Here is a 19,285-nt window from a genome sequence, read left to right on the forward strand (position 1 = left end):
GTCGGAAAAAGTAATCAGTTTTTTTTTCTCGTTTTATTCCAGTCTCTGTCCCCCAAATACGAAACAGAGAGACAGAAACCCTGAACTGAGCCCTAACACAGATGTGAAAGCAGGCTAAATTAATGTTACGAAGCAATTAAAACTGAATGAATTAAATTACATAAAGTCTTAAAATGTAAAGAGTTGTAATGGCGCACATGGGCATGTTGAACCACTTTTTGTTTTTATCATACATTTGTTAGGGGATGTACGGGCGTTCCCAATACTAGTTTAATTATATTTTATAATGTTATTACCACTTATTGAATTATTCCTTTTATAATGATGATTAAGCATATGATTATAGCTTGATGAATAGAGATGAGCGAACGTACTCGTCCGAGCTTGATACTCGTTCGAGTATTAGGGTGTTCGGGATGCTCGTTACTCGTAACGAGTACCACGCGATGTTCGAGTTACTTTCACTTTCATCTCTGAGACGTTAGCGTGCTTTTCTGGCCAATAGAAAGACAGGGAAGGCATTACAACTTCCCCCTGCGACATTCAAGCCCTATACCACCCCCCTGCAGTGAGTGGCTGGCGAGATTAGGTGTCACCCGAGTATATAAATCGGCCCCTCCCGCGGCTCACCACAGATACATTCTGACAGAGATCAGGGAAAGTGCTGCTGATGCCGGAGCTGCTATAGGGAGAGTGTTGGGAGTTATTTTAGGCTTCAAGAACCCCAACGGTCCTTCTTAGGGCCACATCTGACTATGTGCAGTACTGTTGAGGCTGCTTTTTGCAGTGTTGCACTTTTTTTTTTTTTTGTATATCGGCCGTGCAGAGCATTGCGTCCAGAGCATTGCGTCCTGCAGTAATTTTACATAGTCCAGGGCCAGTAGTGGTGGTGAGGCAGGGACAGTGAAAGACATATCCAGTCTATATAGGCAGTGGGCTTTTCCAAAAAAATTTGGGAAAAAAAATCTATTTGGGCTGCCTGTGACCGTCCTGACTGTACTGCGTCTCTGCTGGGGGTAGTTGTCCTAATTCATACGCAGCCAGCTAAGTGTTACAGCAGGCTTGCGCAAAATTCTTTCCTGGCTCTGCGTTGCCTCTTACATCACCGCTGTCATCCTGTCCAGAGTGAAACAGTCTGCAGTAATTTTACATAGTCCAGGGCCAGTAGTGGTGGTGAGGCAGGGACAGTGAAAGACATATCCAGTCTATATAGGCAGTGGGCTTTTCCAAAAAAATTTGGGAAAAAAAATCTATTTGGGCTGCCTGTGACCGTCCTGACTGTACTGCGTCTCTGCTGGGGGTAGTTGTCCTAATTCATACGCAGCCAGCTAAGTGTTACAGCAGGCTTGCGCAAAATTCTTTCCTGCCTCTGCTGTGCATTCCGTAAGCGAAATCAGCCTCCAACCACAGGCCAATAAGCGGCATATTTAATTACAGCGTTCTGTTTCTGCACTACTGGTAATACAGCATGCTGAGGGGTAGGGGTAGGCCTAGAGGACGTGGACGCGGGCGAGGACGCGGAGGCCCAAGTCAGGGTGTGGGCACAGGCCGAGCTCCTGATCCAGGTGTATCGCAGCCGACTGCTGCGGGATTAGGAGAGAGGCACGTTTCTGGCGTCCCCACATTCATCTCACAATTAATGGGTCCACGCGGTAGACCTTTATTAGAAAATGAGCAGTGTGAGCAGGTCCTGTCGTGGATGGCAGAAAGTGCATCCAACAATCTATCGACCACCCAGAATTCTGCGCCGTCCACTGCTGCAACTCTGAATCCTCTGGCTGCTGCTCCTCCTTCCTCCCAGCCTCCTCACTCCATGAAAATGACACATTCTGAGGAGCAGGCAGACTCCCAGGAACTGTTCTCGGGCCCCTGCCCAGAATGGGCAGCAATGGTTTCGAATCCTCTCCCACTGGAGGAGTTTGTCGTGACCGATGCCCAACCTTTGGAAAGTTCCCGGGATCCGGGGGATGAGGCTGGGGACTTCCGGCAACTGTCTCAAGAGCTTTCAGTAGGTGAGGAGGACGATGACGATGAGACACAGTTGTCTATCACTCAGGTAGTAGTAATTGGAGTAAGTCCGAGGGAGGAGCGCACAGAGAATTCGGAGGAAGAGCAGCAGGACGATGAGGTGACTGACCCCACCTGGTTTGCTACGCCTACTGAGGACAGGTCTTCAGAGGGGGAAGCAAGGGCAGCAGCAGGGCAGGTTGCAAGAGGCAGTGCGGTGGCCAAGGGGAGAGGCAGGGCCAGACAGAATAATCCACCAACTGTTTCCCAAAGCGCCCCCTCGCGCCATGCCACCCTGCAGAGGCCGAGGTGCTCAAAGGTCTGGCAGTTTTTCACTGAGAGTGCAGACGACCGACGAACAGTGGTGTGCAACCTTTTTCGCGCCAAGATCAGCCGGGGAGCCACCACCACCAGCCTCACCACCACCAGCATGCGCAGACATATGATGGCCAAGCACCCCACAAGGTGGGACGAAGGCCGTTCACTGCCTCCGGTTTGCACCGCTGCCTCTCCCCCTGTGCCCCAACCTGCCACTGAGATCCAACCCCCCTCTCAGGACACAGGCACTACCGTCTCCTGGCCTGCACCCACACCCTCACCTCCGCTGTCCTCGGCCCCATCCACCAATGTCTATCAGCGCACCGTCCAGCCGTCGCTAGCGCAAGTGTTTGAGCGCAAGCGCAAGTACGCCGCCACGCACCCGAACGCTCAAGCGTTAAACGTGCGCATAGCCAAATTTATCAGCCTGGAGATGCTGCCATATAGGGTTGTGGAAACGGAGGCTTTCAAAGGTATGATGGCGGCGGCGGCCCTGCGCTACTCAGTTCCCAGTCGCCACTACTTTTCCCGATCTGCCGTCTCAGCCCTGCACGACCACGTCTCCCGCAACATTGTACGCGCCCTCACCAACGCGGTTACTGCCAAGGTCCACTTAACAACGGACACGTGGACAAGCACAGGCGGGCAGGGCCACTATATCTCCCTGACGGCACATTGGGTGAATTTAGTGGAGGCTGGTACAGAGTCAGAGCCTGGAACCGCTCACGTCCTCCCCACTCCCAGAATTGCGGGCCCCAGCTCGGTGGTGGTATCTGCGGCGGTGTATGCTTCCTCCACTAAACCACCCTCCTCCTCCTCCTCCTCCTACGCAACCTCTGTCTCGCAATCAAGATGTGTCAGCAGCAGCACGTCGGCAGCAGTCGGTGTCGCGTGGCACGGCAGCACAGCGGTGGGCAAGCGTCAGCAGGCCGTGCTGAAACTACTCAATTTAGGAGAGAAGAGGCACACGGCCCACGAACTGCTGCAGGGTCTGACAGAACAGACCGACCGCTGGCTTGCGCCGCTGAGCCTCCAACCGGGCAAGGTCGTGTGTGACAACGGCCGTAACCTGGTGGCGGATCTGCAGCTCGGCGGCCTCACGCACGTGCCATGCCTGGCCCACGTCTTTAATTTGGTGGTTCAGCGCTTTCTAAAAGCTACCCACGCTTGTCAGAGCTGCTCGGAAAGGTGCGCCGACTCTGCGCACATTTCCGCAAGTCCCACACGGACGCTGCCACCCTGCGCACCCTGCAACATCGGTTTCATCTGCCAGTGCACCGACTGCTGTGCGACGTGCCTACACGGTGGAACTCTACGCTCCACATGTTGGCCAGGCTCTATGAGCAGCGTAGAGCTATAATGGAATACCAACTCCAACATGGGCGGCGCAGTGGGAGTCAGCCTCCTCAATTCTTTACAGAAGAGTGGGCCTGGTTGGCAGACATCTGCCAGGTCCTTGGAAACTTTGAGGAGTCTACCCAGATGGTGAGCGGCGATGCTGCAATCATTAGCGTCACCATTCCTCTGCTATGCCTCTTGAGAAGTTCCCTGTAAGGGCGCCCACCCACTGGCGATTTTTTTTTCTTTGCGTTTTGCGTTTTTCCTGCAGAGCAATTAGAATTGAATGTACTCCTGTCCACTGGCGTTTTGCGTTGCGTTGCGTTTTTTAACATAGGAACTGTCAGTTGCATATGTGTCCTTATTTTTCTCCTAATGCACCCATGAAAGTCAATGGAAATTAATGGAAAAGCCGCGAAAACGCCGCGAAAGACGCCGCGAAAAACGCGGCGTTTTTCACGCACGAAAATCAGAAACGCCAGTGGGTGGGCGCCCTTAAGCATAAAGGCAGACGCTTTGCACTCGGAAACGGAGGCGGGGGAAGACAGTATGTCGCTGGATAGTCAGAGCACCCTCCTGTCTATATCTCAGCGCGTTGAGGAGGAGGAGGAGGAGCATGAGGAGGAGGAGGAGGGGGAAGAGACAGCTTGGCCCACTGCTGAGGGTACCCATGCTGCTTGCCTGTCATCCTTTCAGCGTGTATGGCCTGAGGAGGAGGAGGAGGAGGAGGATCCTGAAAGTGATCTTCCTAGTGAGGACAGCCATGTGTTGTGTACAGGTACCCTGGCACACATGGCTGACTTCATGTTAGGATGCCTTTCTCGTGACCCTCGCGTTACATGTATTCTGGCCACTACGGATTACTGGGTGTACACACTGCTCGACCCACGGTATAAGGAGAACCTTTCCACTCTCATACCCGAAGAGGAAAGGGGTTCGAGAGTGATGCTATACCACAGGACCCTGGCGGACAAACTGATGGTAAAATTCCCATCCGACAGCGCTAGTGGCCGAAGGCGCAGTTCCGAGGGCCAGGTAGCAGGGGAGGCGCGGAGATCAGGCAGCATGTACAGCACAGGCAGGGGAACACTCTCTAAGGCCTTTGACAGCTTTCTGGCTCCCCAGCAAGACTGTGTCACCGCTCCCCAGTCAAGGCTGAGTCGGCGGGAGCACTGTAAAAGGATGGTGAGGGAGTACGTAGCCGATCGCACGACCGTCCTCTGTGACGCCTCTGCCCCCTACAACTACTGGGTGTTGAAGCTGGACACGTGGCCTGAACTCGTGCTGTATGCCCTGGAGGTGCTTGCTTGTCCTGCGGCTAGCGTCTTGTCAGAGAGGGTGTTTAGTGCGGCTGGGGGAATCATCACAGATAAGCGTACCCGCCTGTCAACCGACAGTGCCGACAGGCTTACACTCATCAAGATGAACAAAGCCTGGATTTCCCCAGACTTCTCTTCTCCACCAGCGGACAGCAGCGATACCTAAACAATACGTAGGCTGCACCCGCAGATGGAAGCATTGTTCTCTATCACCATCAAAAACGTGGATCTTTTAGCTTCATCAATCTGTGTATAATATTCATCCTCCTCCTCCTGCTCCTCCTCCTGAAACCTGACGTAATCACGCCGAACGGGCAATTTTTCTTAGGCCCACAAGGCTCAGTCATATAATTTTTGTAAACAATTTTTATATGTTTCAATGCTCATTAAAGCGTTGAAACTTGCACCTGAACCAATTTTTATTTTAACTGGGCTGCCTCCAGGCCTAGTTACAAATTAAGCCACATTTACCAAAGCGATTAATGGGTTTCACCTGCCCTCTTGGTTGGGCATGGGCAATTTTTCTGACGTACATTAGTACTGTTGGTACACCAATTTTTTGGGGCCCTCGCCTACAGTGTAATCCAATTAATTTTTTGCCCACCTGCATTAAAGCTGACGTTACATCAGCTGTGCTGGGCACTGCAATGGGATATATTTATGTACCGCCGGTGGCTTCCTGGCACCCACCCATGCTGTCGGTCCACACGGAGTTGTAACTGCATGTGTCCACTTCTAAAGAACCCCAGTCTGACTGGGGCATGCAGTGTGGGCCGAAGCCCACCTGCATTTAACATGACATTACCTCAGCTGTGCTGGGCACTGCAATGGGATATATTTATGTACCGTCGGTGCGTTCCAGGGAGCCACCCATGCTGTCGGTCCACACGGAGTTGTAACTGCATGTGTCCACTTCTAAAGAACCCCAGTCTGACTGGGGCATGCAGTGTGGGCCGAAGCCCACCTGCATTAAACATGACATTACCTCAGCTGTGATGGGCAATGCAATGGGATATATTTATGTACCGCCGGTGGCTTCCTGGCACCCACCCATGCTGTCGGTCCACAGGGACTTCACAATAGGGAGTTGTACCTGCCTGTGACTATGAATTAAAAACCCCGGTCAGGTTGGGGCATGCAGTGTGGGCCGAAGCCCACCTGCATTTAATCTGACGTTAGCTCTGCTGTCCAGGGCACTGCAATGGGATACATTTATGTACAGCCGGTGGGTTCCAGGGAGCCACCCATGCTGTGGGTGCACACGGAATTCTCATTGCGGAGTTGTACCTGCCTGTGACTATTTATAAAAAACCCCGGTCTGACTGGGGCATGCAGACACCTTGACAGAATGAATAGTGTGTGGCACATAGGTTCCCCATTGCTATGCCCACGTGTGCAGCTCCTGATGGCGGTGGCACAGGATTATATTTCTCATTGCCTTTGTACAGCATTGTGGGCTATCGCCCCGCCCCTTTTAAAGAGGGTCGCTGCCTAGCCGTGCCAACCCTCTGCAGTGTGTGCCTGCGGTTCCTCCTCATGGCAGACGCACTTATAAATAGACATGAGGGTGGTGTGGCATGAGGGCAGCTGAAGGCTGCGCAGGGACACTTTGGTGTGCGCTGTGGACACTGGGTCGTGCGGGGGGGGGGGGGGTGGGGGGTTGGGCAGCATGTAACCCAGGAGAAGTGGCAGCGGAGTGTCATGCAGGCAGTGATTGTGCTTTGTTGGAGGTAGTGTGGTGCTTAGCTAAGGTATGCATTGCTAATGAGGGCTTTTCAGATGTTAAAGTTGTTGGGGGGGGGGGCCACTCTTGCCGCTATTGTGGCTTAATAGTGGGACCTGGGAACTTGAGATGCAGCCCAACATGTAGCCCCTCGCCTGCCCTATCCATTGCTGTGTCGTTCCCATCACTTTCTTGAATTGCCCAGATTTTCACAAATGGAAACCTTAGCGAGCATCGGCGATATACAAAAATGCTCAGGTCGTCCATTGACTTCAATGGGGTTCGTTACTCGAAACGAACCCTCGAGCCTCGCGAAAATTTCGTCCCGAGTAACGAACACCCGAGCATTTTGGTGCTCGCTCATCTCTATTGATGAAGAATCGGACAGAGTACGGCCAGTGATGACATGTGGGAGAGTCTGAAAGAGATGCTCACCGATATGTAGGACTTGCTTCCCTGGAAAAGGGTGAGCAGCCGATTGGACACCTACGTAGTTAGTGGGTGAATGTATAGTGCAAAGAAATGAGCCTCATCTCTTGACGTATTGTGGAGATATTCCTGGAGAGTGCTAGAATAGTTGGAGGAGAGCCATGTAGGACCCTGGCAGAAGTGAATCCCTTAGGGGACGAAAGAGAATGTCATAGAGATACAAAGTGTCAGTAAACTGAGAGGACTGCCTAAATTGAGAGTAGACCTAGAGGTGGTTTTAGACATAACGATTATCATTCATATGAAAGTGAATGATAATTGTTCGGTCTAAGGACAAGCCAACGACGAACGAGAATCATTCACTTTTCATTCATCGTTCATATGCAGGCATAAAAAATCATTGTTGGATCGTTCACTCGTCGTTTGGTTTAAACAGCGCTCATTCAGCCCTTCTCATTTACTTCTACAGGAACTGAATGATTGTCGTTTGAATGAGCCAACGATGCATCTGCCTGTCTAAACAGGCTGAACGAGTGCGACCAAGTTAGCGGTGACATCACTCGCTCATTCAAACAAGAATCGGCTCATCTTAAAGGACCAAAAGTGAGCCTAGTGAGTGTATATATTGTATCATTCCACCAAAAAAGTGCCAGAAAAAGAGAGAATTGCTTTCCTAAGCATGTGGCCCCAACTCACTTCCTTTCCCGTCAGTAAAACGAGTGCGGAGGGTCTCCATTACTTGTGCTCCTGAGCCCCCTCACTGTCTGGCAGAGCCAGGTTGGCCCCTGCCTCTACTATGCGGTCTTAAGGTGCTTCTACATGGAATAATTATCATTCGAACGAGCAAAAGTGAATGATAATCGTTTGGTCTTAACTCAAGCCAACGACTGAACAACGAATGAGAATTGTTCATGTTTTGCTCGTCCTTAATTTTCTGCAGGGATCAAAATCATTGTTGGCTCGTTCAGTTTAAACAGCGCTCATTCAGTCTTTCACATTTGCTTATACAGTGGAAGTGAATGACTGAATGATTCTCGTTAGAATGAGCCAACAATGCATCTACTTGTCTAAAAAGGCTGCACGAGAGTGAACGACTTGGCGGTGATGTCATTCGCTGGTCCAAAGAGAATCGGCTGGCCAAAAAGCTGCGTTACAGAGAAATAACTGTCCTTATATCATTTCTTCCAGCTCCCTAGGTTGTATTGGGTGGGTGCAGGTGAGGGTTTATAGTCATTTTTACCCAATTTCCCAAGAGTTTGACATAGAGAATATTGAATAAGAGCTGAATAAAAAAGTTTTCCTCAGTGAAGGTCTGTGAGTTGTGACCCCCCCCCCCACCACCTTCCTTACCTCCAACCCCACCCAACAATTACTACTATGGAGAAACCCAGAAAGACCTTAAAGTTTGTGTTCAAGATTTGCATGTGCTGATATCTTGTAGAAATCTGTGGTACGGTATGTTCTCACGTCATTCCTAATTCCTGAAATTCATTGCCCTACCCATGATAAATGGCATCTAACATCCTGCTACTAATTTGACTATTTCAACAGCATACAATTCCCAGTCCTGATGTAGTGATCACTACCTGAAGACGGGAGGTCATGTTTAATTAGTTGTGCTGTCATCCAGCCACAGCTAATATTGACCCTCTTAGACTTCAGCAGTCACAATCACACTGATAACCCGGTCAACATTCACCACCAAGCAGTATGGTCTTTGTGTAATATATGGGTGGGACCTTGGGTTTGTATGTTTCATGGAGTCATAAAGTCTAATGATGACTAGCATATAAAGGCTTTGTATATATTCCTAAGATAAGAAGTTTATCAAGGGTTCAGCAATGCTTGGCAAATAATGGATAATTGTATTGCTATAGAGCAGAAACGCAGAACATATAGAAAACCCTAATCACAAATTAGGCCTACTGAAGTTTGGCAGTACTTATGGCTGGGACAAAAATTGGTCACGATCTCATTGGTCACAAACCCAACTCAGTTTTTCGGGATTGCCCCAGGAGTGTAATTATAATGGCTGCGGCTGCACCCTGGTCCTGGTACCTTATGGAGTCCATAAGGTTGCTCTTGCTATTTGAGGAGACCAGTACTATAAAAGTAGCATTATAGACGAGGGGCCCAGTTTCAGATTTTGCATTGGGCTTAGAGATAAACTTTGTCAATACAGTGATCCTTTCATACAGGGAAGGTCAAAAATATGGAAACACCGTACTAAATGCATGCCTTAAAATCTGTCGTTATATGTCTTATTGAAATATGATTTATAATCCCATGTAATTTAAGTGGAGGTAATATGACACAGATGGTACTGGGCAGAAGTGAACATCCGCCCGAGCAACAAGGCTCTATTGGTCAGGGGTTTGAGCCATTCAGCTGCTGTCACTAGCTGGCTCCACAAAACACCCAGAGCAATGCAAGAGGTGAAGTAAACACAAATTTGGCGGGAAAGCTCTCAGCCAAGCCATGCTCAAAGGGGCAACTCAGTGCTAATAATTAAAACGCCACGCATTTCGTAGGTGTTTCCATATTTTTGTCCACCCCTGTACATGTTCGGTAATTCTGCACCATCTATTGAAAGTTTTGGGTTTTTTTCTATATTATTAACAATCACAGTTTTTGTTTTGCAGACAGACGACCCCGGCGCAGAATTTGCTGCTGCACCAGAAAAGCAGAACTTCCCAAGCTTCTATAGAGAAACCTGTCTGGGAACATGCTGGGTATGTGACTTTATCCTTCTCACCAGGTCTGTTGTACAGATTATCTACTCAATGCTAAAATGCTGCAATTATATGCTCAGATTAAATAAAGCAGGTTTTCTTTGATCAGACAGGCTCATTTGCATATCAAAAAGCAAATAAAATGAAAACATAAATTGGAGCCCCTGTTTTAGTTGAGTCGTATTCCGGTGATTTACCCTTTGAGATCTAAGTGGAAATGTTGCTTTGAAATGTTTAAAGATTTTCATTTGCTTCTCCGCCTGTGAGAAAAGCCTATTACTAACAGTTTAAATGCATATAGTTCCCCACTGCTCGGATGCATTGACTGCTTGATTCTTCCAGAAATGCTAAGAATACTTATCCTCCGATTAACCTGACCAAGTGATTTCACTGCTCTTATGAAATGCTGGAGCTATTAGTGATCCGAGATAGGAACGCAATTTACGAAATAGATGAAAACAAACATCTCTCTTATCGGATAACAGAGGTGGGATGTTCTGATTACAGGCATCATCGGAATACCACACATTCCGACTCCCATCATAAGATGCCCATAGACCTTAGCCACGTTTACCTGAACTGACTGTCCTCCTGACAGCTAAGGCTCTTTCACACGATTGTATATCGGCCGCCGTTTTCACGGCCGGCCAATATACGCTACGATCTGATGCGTAAAAACACATGAACAGGCACACAAATCGTAAAGTTTGTGCGCCCGCTCAGATGGCATGGGTGCATATACGCTGAGGCTGCCATGCCGTTGCCCCTTCCTTCCCCCTTGCCTGCTCCCCTTCTCTCTCCTCCCCTCCGGCTGATTGCAATGGGAGGGGGCGGAGTTAAGCTCCTTGTCCACAGCCGGCAATGAGAGGAGGCCGGACGGGGTGGCGCTTAGCACCAGCCCCCCGTCTCCTTCCATTGCAAACAGCCGGACAGGTGGAGAGAAGGGGAAGGAGTTTAGCAGTCATGCTGCTAAACTCCTTCCTTTCTCTGGACACTGTCATTGGCTTTCATAGGAGTCAATGCAGAGGCCGATGAATTCGGTCTGGGAAGATAGTTCCAGGACTATCTTTTTGTCCCGATATAAAAGCGCTCGGCGCTACAATGGCAAGCCGGGCGCTTTTACGCCGCGGGAATATGGCCATGTGACCTGATGCATTGAAAACGGCGCCAATATACGCCTGTGTGAAAGAGCCCTAAGGTTGGCCTTACATCAGGCCTGCCCAACATACGGCCGGACTAGCCTTTTGACATCATAGCCATGTCACAGCCCACGGCACAGTTATGTCATGCTAGGTGCTAGCAGTAAAGACTAACCTTTACCACTAGTGGATAGCGTGACATGACGGTGCAGGTTAAAGGACCTTCAGTGAGTGTCAGTCATTTGACCAGCCACCCAGCGCCATGCGCAGCTGGTCACATGACTGTCACTCAAGTCAGGGATAGGTCCTGTAAGCCGTGGGAGCAGCGGTGTGCCAGAATCTTTCAACCTACCCTACAGAATTTGGAGCCGTGTTTATACTGCAGTAAGTGCATTGCAGACTAAGGCCTTAGTCACACGGGCGTTTTTTCACGCGATTTGCGCATCGCATGACGGATGCGCATGCGCAAATCGCGTGACCGGCGCCGAAAAATCGGCCCAAAAATCGCCCGAAAATCTGCTCCTAGCCGCGTTTCATTAGAAACGGGCCGGAGCTGTCCAGCGCATTGCATTCAATGGAGACGGCAATACAGCGGCTCCATTGAATGCAAGCGCTGCGGGCGAGTGTGGGATGAATTGTCGGGAAGGGGTTAAATATATAACTCCTTTCCTGCAATGCATCCTGAAAAGTGAAAAAATAAAAAAAATGTATGTACTTACCTGCTCCCGGCAGCTGGAGATCCCGGCGGCCGGCCTGCAGTGGGTGTGAAGGGGGTGTGACTCAGGCTTGCCCCTGATTGGCTCAGCGCTGAGCCAATCAGAAGCAAGTCTCAGTCACACCCATTCATGAATTCATGAATGGGTGTGACTGAGATCAGCCTCTGATTGGCTCAGGCTGAGCCAATCAGGGGCAAGCCTGAGTCACACCCCCTTCACACCCACTGCAGGACCGCCGCGGGGATCTCAGGCTGCCGGGAGCAGGTGAGTACATCCTTTTTTTTTATTTTTTCACTTTTCAGGATGCATTACAGGAAAGGGGTTATATATTTAACCCCTTCCCGACAATTAACCCCGCGCACGCCGGCAGCCCATTGCTTTCAATGGAGCGGCTGTATTGCCGCTCCATTGAATTCAATGGGCAAACATCGTTCTTCTCTGCCACAGCTGTTCCAGCTGTGGCAGAGAAGAATGATTTGTCTTCTATATGTTCTCATTGGGGTCGGCGCTGCTGCCGCCGGCCCCATTGAGCGCATATAGAGAAGAGAACAGGAATCGCAGATCGCAGATAGGTGCGATCTGCGATTTCTGTTCTCTAATTTATCGGACGAGCGCATAAAAAGCGCTCATGTGTCCGATACCATTGCAAAGCAATGGTTTTAAAAAATCGCCGGACGCATGCGCATGCGCAAATCGCGGCAATAAACGCCCGTGTGACTGAGCCCTAAAGAGGTTTTATGTGATTCTGGGCTTTTTCTTGGGTTCCAAACTATTAGAGATGAGCGAGCATACTCGCTAAGGACAATTGCTCAATCGAGCATTGTCCTTAGTGAGCATCTCCCCGCTCGGAAGAAAAGGTTCGGCTGCCGGCGCGGGGGAGAGGTGAGTTGCGGCCATGAGCAGGAGGTAGGGGGTGAAAGAGGGAGAGAGAGATCTCCCCTCCGTTCCTCTCCGCTCTCCCCCGCCGCTCCCCGCTGGCAGCCAAATCTTTGCTTCCGAGCGGGCAGGTACTCGCTAAGGGCAATGCTCGATCGAGTAATTGTCCTTAGCGAGTATACTCGCTCATCTCTACTAACTAATATATAGTGAAGCAATATGCACAATAAGAGTTTTTGCAAAAAAAATCATAGCGGCATGAACCAACTGAGGTCCATGCTCATATCTGTTCACTAGCAGACAGCATCCTGGGGTTTGCAAAATAGTTTAATGATTAAATTACAGAATAGGTTTTTAGCGGCTTATGGGCCAATAGTTGTTTAAACGGCTGCAGAAGTGCTGATGCCACCGCTAAGGTAGTCAGCACTCATGCAGAGCGTTTACATTAAAAGACATCGCTGGTTTCGCGCCCAGTGCTTCTGTGTTTACACGCAATGAGAAGCAAGCGATAAACAACCGTGAGCAAATAGTGAGCAATTTTTTCCCATTTACACTGAACAATTATCGCTCATATTTATTCATTTGAACGAATTTTGAGTGCGAATCGTTATGTGTAAATAGGCTGTTACTTACAAAGTGAGCTGCTAAAAACCCAGGAGGTTTGCCAATTTAATTTGGGGCCCTACCTACTGCCAAATCGTGCAGGCCTGACTTTTACATTACTTAGCTGTTGAATGCTCAGCTAACACATACCTCTCCTGAATCCCCAATACACATGCTAGGATTGTGTGCATGTGTACAGAATAAAAAGTTAGATATCGTGTTAGCCAGTAGAGCAAAATGTGATTGTTCTCAGTGGGAGAAACCAAGTAATCTTGTAGATATGATACCTTTTAATGGCTAACAAAAATGCATGATGTTACAGCGAGCTTTTGAACCTCTCGGGATACTTCCTTGGGCAGGATCTGTTTCATTATGCCTGATGAAGGATCCTGAGAGGTCCGAAAGCTCACTGTAACATTATGTATTTTTGTTAGATATTAAAAGGTATCATATCTACAAGATTACTTGGTTTCTCTCACTGAGGACAATCACATTGTGTACTGAAAAAAAATTTGCAATGGGGGTTGAATAATTTTCATTCCAATTATAGAGCTCAATCTACCATTAGACCCGTAAATCTCAGAGTGAGGTCTTTAGGGGCTACTCACACCTCGCTCAGGTCTCCGTCTCCAGGTTACGTCACAGTTTTAGATCTGGATTTCCGAAAACAGCATCTGGCCAGGAGCCTGGCAGGAACTGTAGGCTTCCATTAGTCAAACAGAGACCAATAAAATCTCTGTTTGAGCAGAGTTTTGTTCCTTTCCAGCATTTGTGCTGAAGAGTATAGCATAATTGATCATACAGCAGCAAAATGCCAAAAACGAAAGGAACCCAGCTCAAACGGAGACCATATTGCCTTCAGCTGTTTTTGGTGATCCAGGTGGAAAGCTGTGGAAGCCGGGGACGTAGGCTCAAATGGGGTGTCAACAGGTACTTTGGCTGTTCTCCTAGTGGCTTTCACAAAGAAGTGGTCCCCCTTGTAGTGTGTTCTGTTCCCAGCCTGTTGTAGTGAAGAATCCTATAAGGACTCACATGTCTTAACCAGTGTCCTTAGCTGGCGTGGGTTTCATAAACTCTCTAACAGCTGAAATATACTCTAGATCCTTTTGTGGTTATTTTCCACTGAAAAACCGTGCTGAATGCAGATCACAGCAACTGATAACAAAACTGTAAGAATATTACAGCTTAGTCCGATAGCACAGAGATACTATTACAGTGCAGATTCAGAATCTAACCATACCATCTAGGGCTTGCAAAAAGTTTGTACAGAATTAAAGCCCTGCTGTTGGTCCTAGATCATCATAGAAAATGATTCTCCATTTGCACCTCCCTTTGCTAGTCAGAACGGGGAGATGGTGGACTCAGCACAACCTTTTATTACACAGTTCTTAATTTATTTTATTACACGCCATATAATATGACTTGCCCTGCAACAGAAAATGTGCAGCCGCCCACAGCTTCACCTGGTGACAATATCTGATGTGGACTTCAGCAGCTGATCAAATGATTGTAAGGGCGTCTAGTTGGAAATAAATCCTATTACAGTACAGTTTATTTCAAAGCACCTTAAGGCCCCCTGTCCACGGCAGTTTATTCGCCGGCGGTAAACCGCCAGCGAATCACGCCGGCCGACGCTTCCCATAGCATTGCTATGAAAAGCGCCGGCACCTGTCCACGAGCGGAGAATCATTGCGATTCTCCGCTCTTGGCAGGCAATTCACAGCATGCTGCGAGTTAATTAAATTAATTAATTAAAAGCCAGATTATACATGAGCATGTTTTGTCTCTGTCCATATTTTTCTTTAAAAGAAAGGTGGATTATGGCTTCAGCAAATAAATGGTATTCTTTGCATAGTAAAAAGTTTTACAGTTTTCTGATACACTTTTTGTATCAATTCCTCGTGATTTTAAAGATTTCTGTAATTCAATAACCTCCATTGTTTCTGGATGGGAATCTATCCTGGTCATGTGATGCATGGCTCGTTACAGTACGATTATCAGAACTGCATCTTCTGATAATAAACACTGATTATGTAATGGTGCGCAGCAGAAGTATAGAGAGCGACCGGGAAAGGGGGATGGGGGAGGTAATAGTAAAACCATCTGATCTGAAGGGGCGAGCCGTTGTTGTGTGGTGTTGCTTGGAGAGAGGAGAAACACGGAGAACAAGGAGAGTACATGTACTCCTGTGCGTTACCAAGAGGGAAACAAAAGGGACTGTGAAATGCGGAAAGAAATTAAGTGCTTTCGCGGTAAGAGAAAAGAAAGAGGAGAGCATAATTCGGTGGCTGGAAGTGTATGTTAATGAGGATTTCATGGAGGATCTGTGTGGTCAACTGCAAAAAGTGAGAAAAACTGCCAAGTTGTGAGAGAGAGGGAGAAGAAGCGAAACTGCAACCAACAGACCAGTGGGAGTGCTGAGCTGAAGTGCCTACCCCGATGTCTTGTTGCCCCTGAAGAGGGCAACAAGTCCCTTCGGCGTCCCATCCAATGTTGAACCGGTACCAAATCATACAAAGCATATAAACTCTTTGTCAAAAAAAATCAAGCACCTAGGAGTTTTTCTGCAAAACGCAGCATGCAGTTACATCTCAGGCAGATATGCAAATGTTTAGAGCTGTGGAGTGATTAGATGAACAGTCTTGTCACCTGAGCCCATAAAAGTGGTTCTACCCTTTGCCTACGAATAGGCTCTTGGCTGTGCATTATTGCAATGTGAGAAGCTGGATGGTCCTATCAACGAATTGCAGCTACCTGTTCTGTTCTGACCAGACTGTCAGGAGGTGTTGGGACCAGTGGATGTGTGAGGGCACACAAGGTGACCGGGCTCAGGACCCCCCAACACACCACCAGTAGAGAGGATCATCTGATTGTCCGACAAGCACGAGCGGCAACAACTGTTTCATTGTCTGCAATCCAGACAGGTGGTTCCATCGTTACAGGCCCCTGTGTTTATTGGAACCATTTCCAGGCCCTTGGCTGAAGGACATTTGGTCTCACAGTGTCCATAATGTGTATTGCCTTTGACACCCACCATTGCCTCGGGTTGGAGTGGTGTCGTCAGTGACAAAACTGGACGCTATGCGTGGAACCAGGTTGTCTTCAGCGATGAATCCAGGTTTAGTTTGGGCACTGACGTCAGCCATGTTCGTTTCTGGAGAGCTAGGGGTGAGCGCCTTAATCCTGACTTTGCTGTGAAGCGGCATGCTGCCCCCACTGCTGGTGTAATGGCCATCCCATACGACAGTTGGTCACCCTTAGTTGTGGTACGAGGGACAATGACAGCTCAGCCACATGTGTTGACTCTCATGGCAGGGTTTCCAAGAGGCATTTTCCAGCAAGATAATCCTCGGGCACACGCACAAGGGTGTTACAGTAATGCCTCCACAAAATTGTCACACTTTCATGGATGCCTGGTCACCAGATTTATCAACAATAGAACATGTATGGAACCATCTGGGATGCCAACTTCGACAGTCTATGAGCTTGCACAATCTAGAGGCTCGAGTTACAGCAAATGTGCACTGATATACCGCAGGATACCATACAGAACCTGTATGCCCCCATGCCGACCCGTATCACATTTTGGATCCAAGCTAGAGGCGACCCAACAGGGTACTAGAGCTGTCGGTCATGCGCAGCACAGATTTTTTTTTAAACTTCTTCTTTTCCCATGGAATCCATGGCCCGTCCGCAATTGACTTCAATAGAAGACATCCGTGCGGTAACCGCAGTAAAACGGAGCATGCTGCGATTTTTAATCCGCAAAGGGAAACCGCAATTGATTTCCGTTCATATGCATAAAGAATAGAGATGAGCGAACCTACTCGGCCACGCCCCTTTTTCGGGGGGCGCCGTGGGTGAGTGGGGGGGTTTCCCGGGGAGTGGGGGGGAGAGGGAGAGAGAGGGCTCCCCCCTGTTCCCCGCTGCTACCCCCCGCTCCGCCACGCCTCCCCCCGAATCTTTTCACCCGAGTACGGAAGTACTCGAAAATCGCGGTGCTCGATCGAGTAATTACTCGAAACGAGTAGGTTCGCTCATCTCTAATAAAGAAGCATTTTTCCATAGCATGGTATGGAGGTTATTGCTGCAGAATCTGAAGGCGGACGCATGCATGTGGCCTAAGGAATGTTACAGTGTAGGCAACCCTGCATGATTACCACACAGCAGCCGCATGGATCCCTATCCCGCTGATTACCTGCACTGTTACATAGTATCAATGTGCGGCTGTGGATGCTTTTTAGCCTCTGAAAGACATACACAGCTGCAGATTGATACCATGTAAAGGCCCATTTGGACCCAACGATTATTGCTCAAAATTCGCTCAAAGGCAATCTTTTGAGTGATAATCGTTGTGTGCATTTACACTGCAAGATGATCGCTCAAAATTCGCTCAAACGGTAGTTTGAGTGACAGTTTTGAGCGTTCACTTTTCATAAGCTCTTAAGTAGCTAATTAGCTACTTAAGAGTTTATTAGTGTGTAAATGATGGCGGCCGTTGTATACCAAACACAGTGGAAGCGCTGTCCTCTGTATACAGCTTCTGTATTCATGGAGCACTCAGCTGGTAAACAGCTAAGCACTCCGAGCCGGGTACACAGAAGACAGCTGGAGCACTGTCTTCGGTATACAGCTGCTGTGTTCACGGAGCGCTCAGCTGAGCGCTCCGAGCCAGGTATACAGAACACATCTGGCGTGCTGTCTTCTGCATACTCCTGCTGTGTTCTCCGAGCGGGATACCAGCTGAAACAATAGTATCAGCGGTATCCAGCTGAGAACTCAGCGCGCTGTCCGTTAACGAAAACTGCACAATTTCCGCACGTTTAGACACTAAGATTATCGCTCAAAAGACGGCTTTTGAGCGAATTTTGAGCGATAATCGCTGTGTCTGAATGGCACTTAGCACTGCAGGTAATTCTGTTTATACTATTTCATTCATTAGCTGCAAAGAGAAGATAAAATGTTCTGTCTGTGGTGTATAAAGTAAGCGGTCAGTTACTCTACTACAGATGGTATTTCTATACACACATAGTAGTGTTGTCGTACAGTCTGAGCGCTGGTCTATAATTACATACACAGATTACCAGCTACCTGTCCTATCATGATTACATGTGCTGAACAGATTGGTTTACACACCCGGATCATAAATCATCTCTGGAACATGTCCCTGAGCTCTAACCTGCCATGACCCGCATAGTGGCAAACAGGTGTACCTCCTAAGTACACTTCTGGACATATTTTCCTTCTTAGCACATTCGGTATGTAGCAGAGCTGAGTTTATCAGGTGCAGCACAGTTTGAGAATGTCATTTGGCACAAATCCCTGCATTGTGTATTTTGCACTTTTGCATATGATACTACAGAGAACTGCCAGTAAACCAGCTCTATGGCTGTCAGGCACCTCGCACTTATTCCACTTTCAGTAGAGCGATATTTATAGAAAGGCTTTGTGCGGCCAAATAACTAGAAAGGATAATGAAGAGCCGGGTATTTATTATAACAATGGAAGCCACGTGGTCACAGCTATGCAGAACAAATGCTTTGTCCTCCGATGCTTCCCAAAATATCTTCTGAAGACTTTTACTAACTCTCCTTCAATGCATTGCCATTAGGTCATCTAAGTCTATATGTTACCAGAGTACTGAAAGAAGATTAGACATTTTTTTAGAGCATTGGCCAATAGTGATAAGAGCTTGGGGTAGAGAGAGAGAAACCCTGCAGATTTCGGCTGGTTGACCATAAATCTGCAACAAATTTAAACTTTGGGTAATTTAGATTCATTTAAAGGGCCACTCCGGCCAAAGCACTTTTTTTTATCATCCCTGTCCCCCTTATCTGATTGCCTGTCACATTCTGGAGGTTTTCAATGCGTATTGCAGTCCTTCATTCAGTGTAGCCTCCTGTCTGATGCTTATCAGGCACCATCTATATGGTGAGACTCTTGCTTTCGCTTTAATCATATAATCCAGCAGCATGGCATTAGCTAGAGGTTATACCATTTCTGCTTGCTGAGTGGATAGTTTAATTATCATTACCTGCTATATTCTAAATAAGCTGTATTTCATAAGTACACAATTAAGAGGTTG

The 19,285-nt window shown here is 48.2% G+C and overlaps 1 protein-coding gene across 1 annotated transcript in view; it reads left to right on the forward strand.

Moving 5' to 3' along the window:
- Positions 1-19,285, forward strand: part of ST6GALNAC2 (ST6 N-acetylgalactosaminide alpha-2,6-sialyltransferase 2) — a 62,009-nt gene that overhangs the window by 10,007 nt on the left and 32,717 nt on the right. Inside the window, exon 2 of the mRNA XM_066587814.1 lies at positions 9,777-9,866. Within this exon, the coding sequence (XP_066443911.1) occupies positions 9,777-9,866 (90 nt within the window). The remainder of the gene's footprint in view (positions 1-9,776; positions 9,867-19,285) is intronic.

The sequence above is a fragment of the Eleutherodactylus coqui genome, chromosome 13 (genome assembly GCF_035609145.1).
Source record: "Eleutherodactylus coqui strain aEleCoq1 chromosome 13, aEleCoq1.hap1, whole genome shotgun sequence".
Lineage (NCBI taxonomy): Eukaryota > Metazoa > Chordata > Amphibia > Anura > Eleutherodactylidae > Eleutherodactylus > Eleutherodactylus coqui.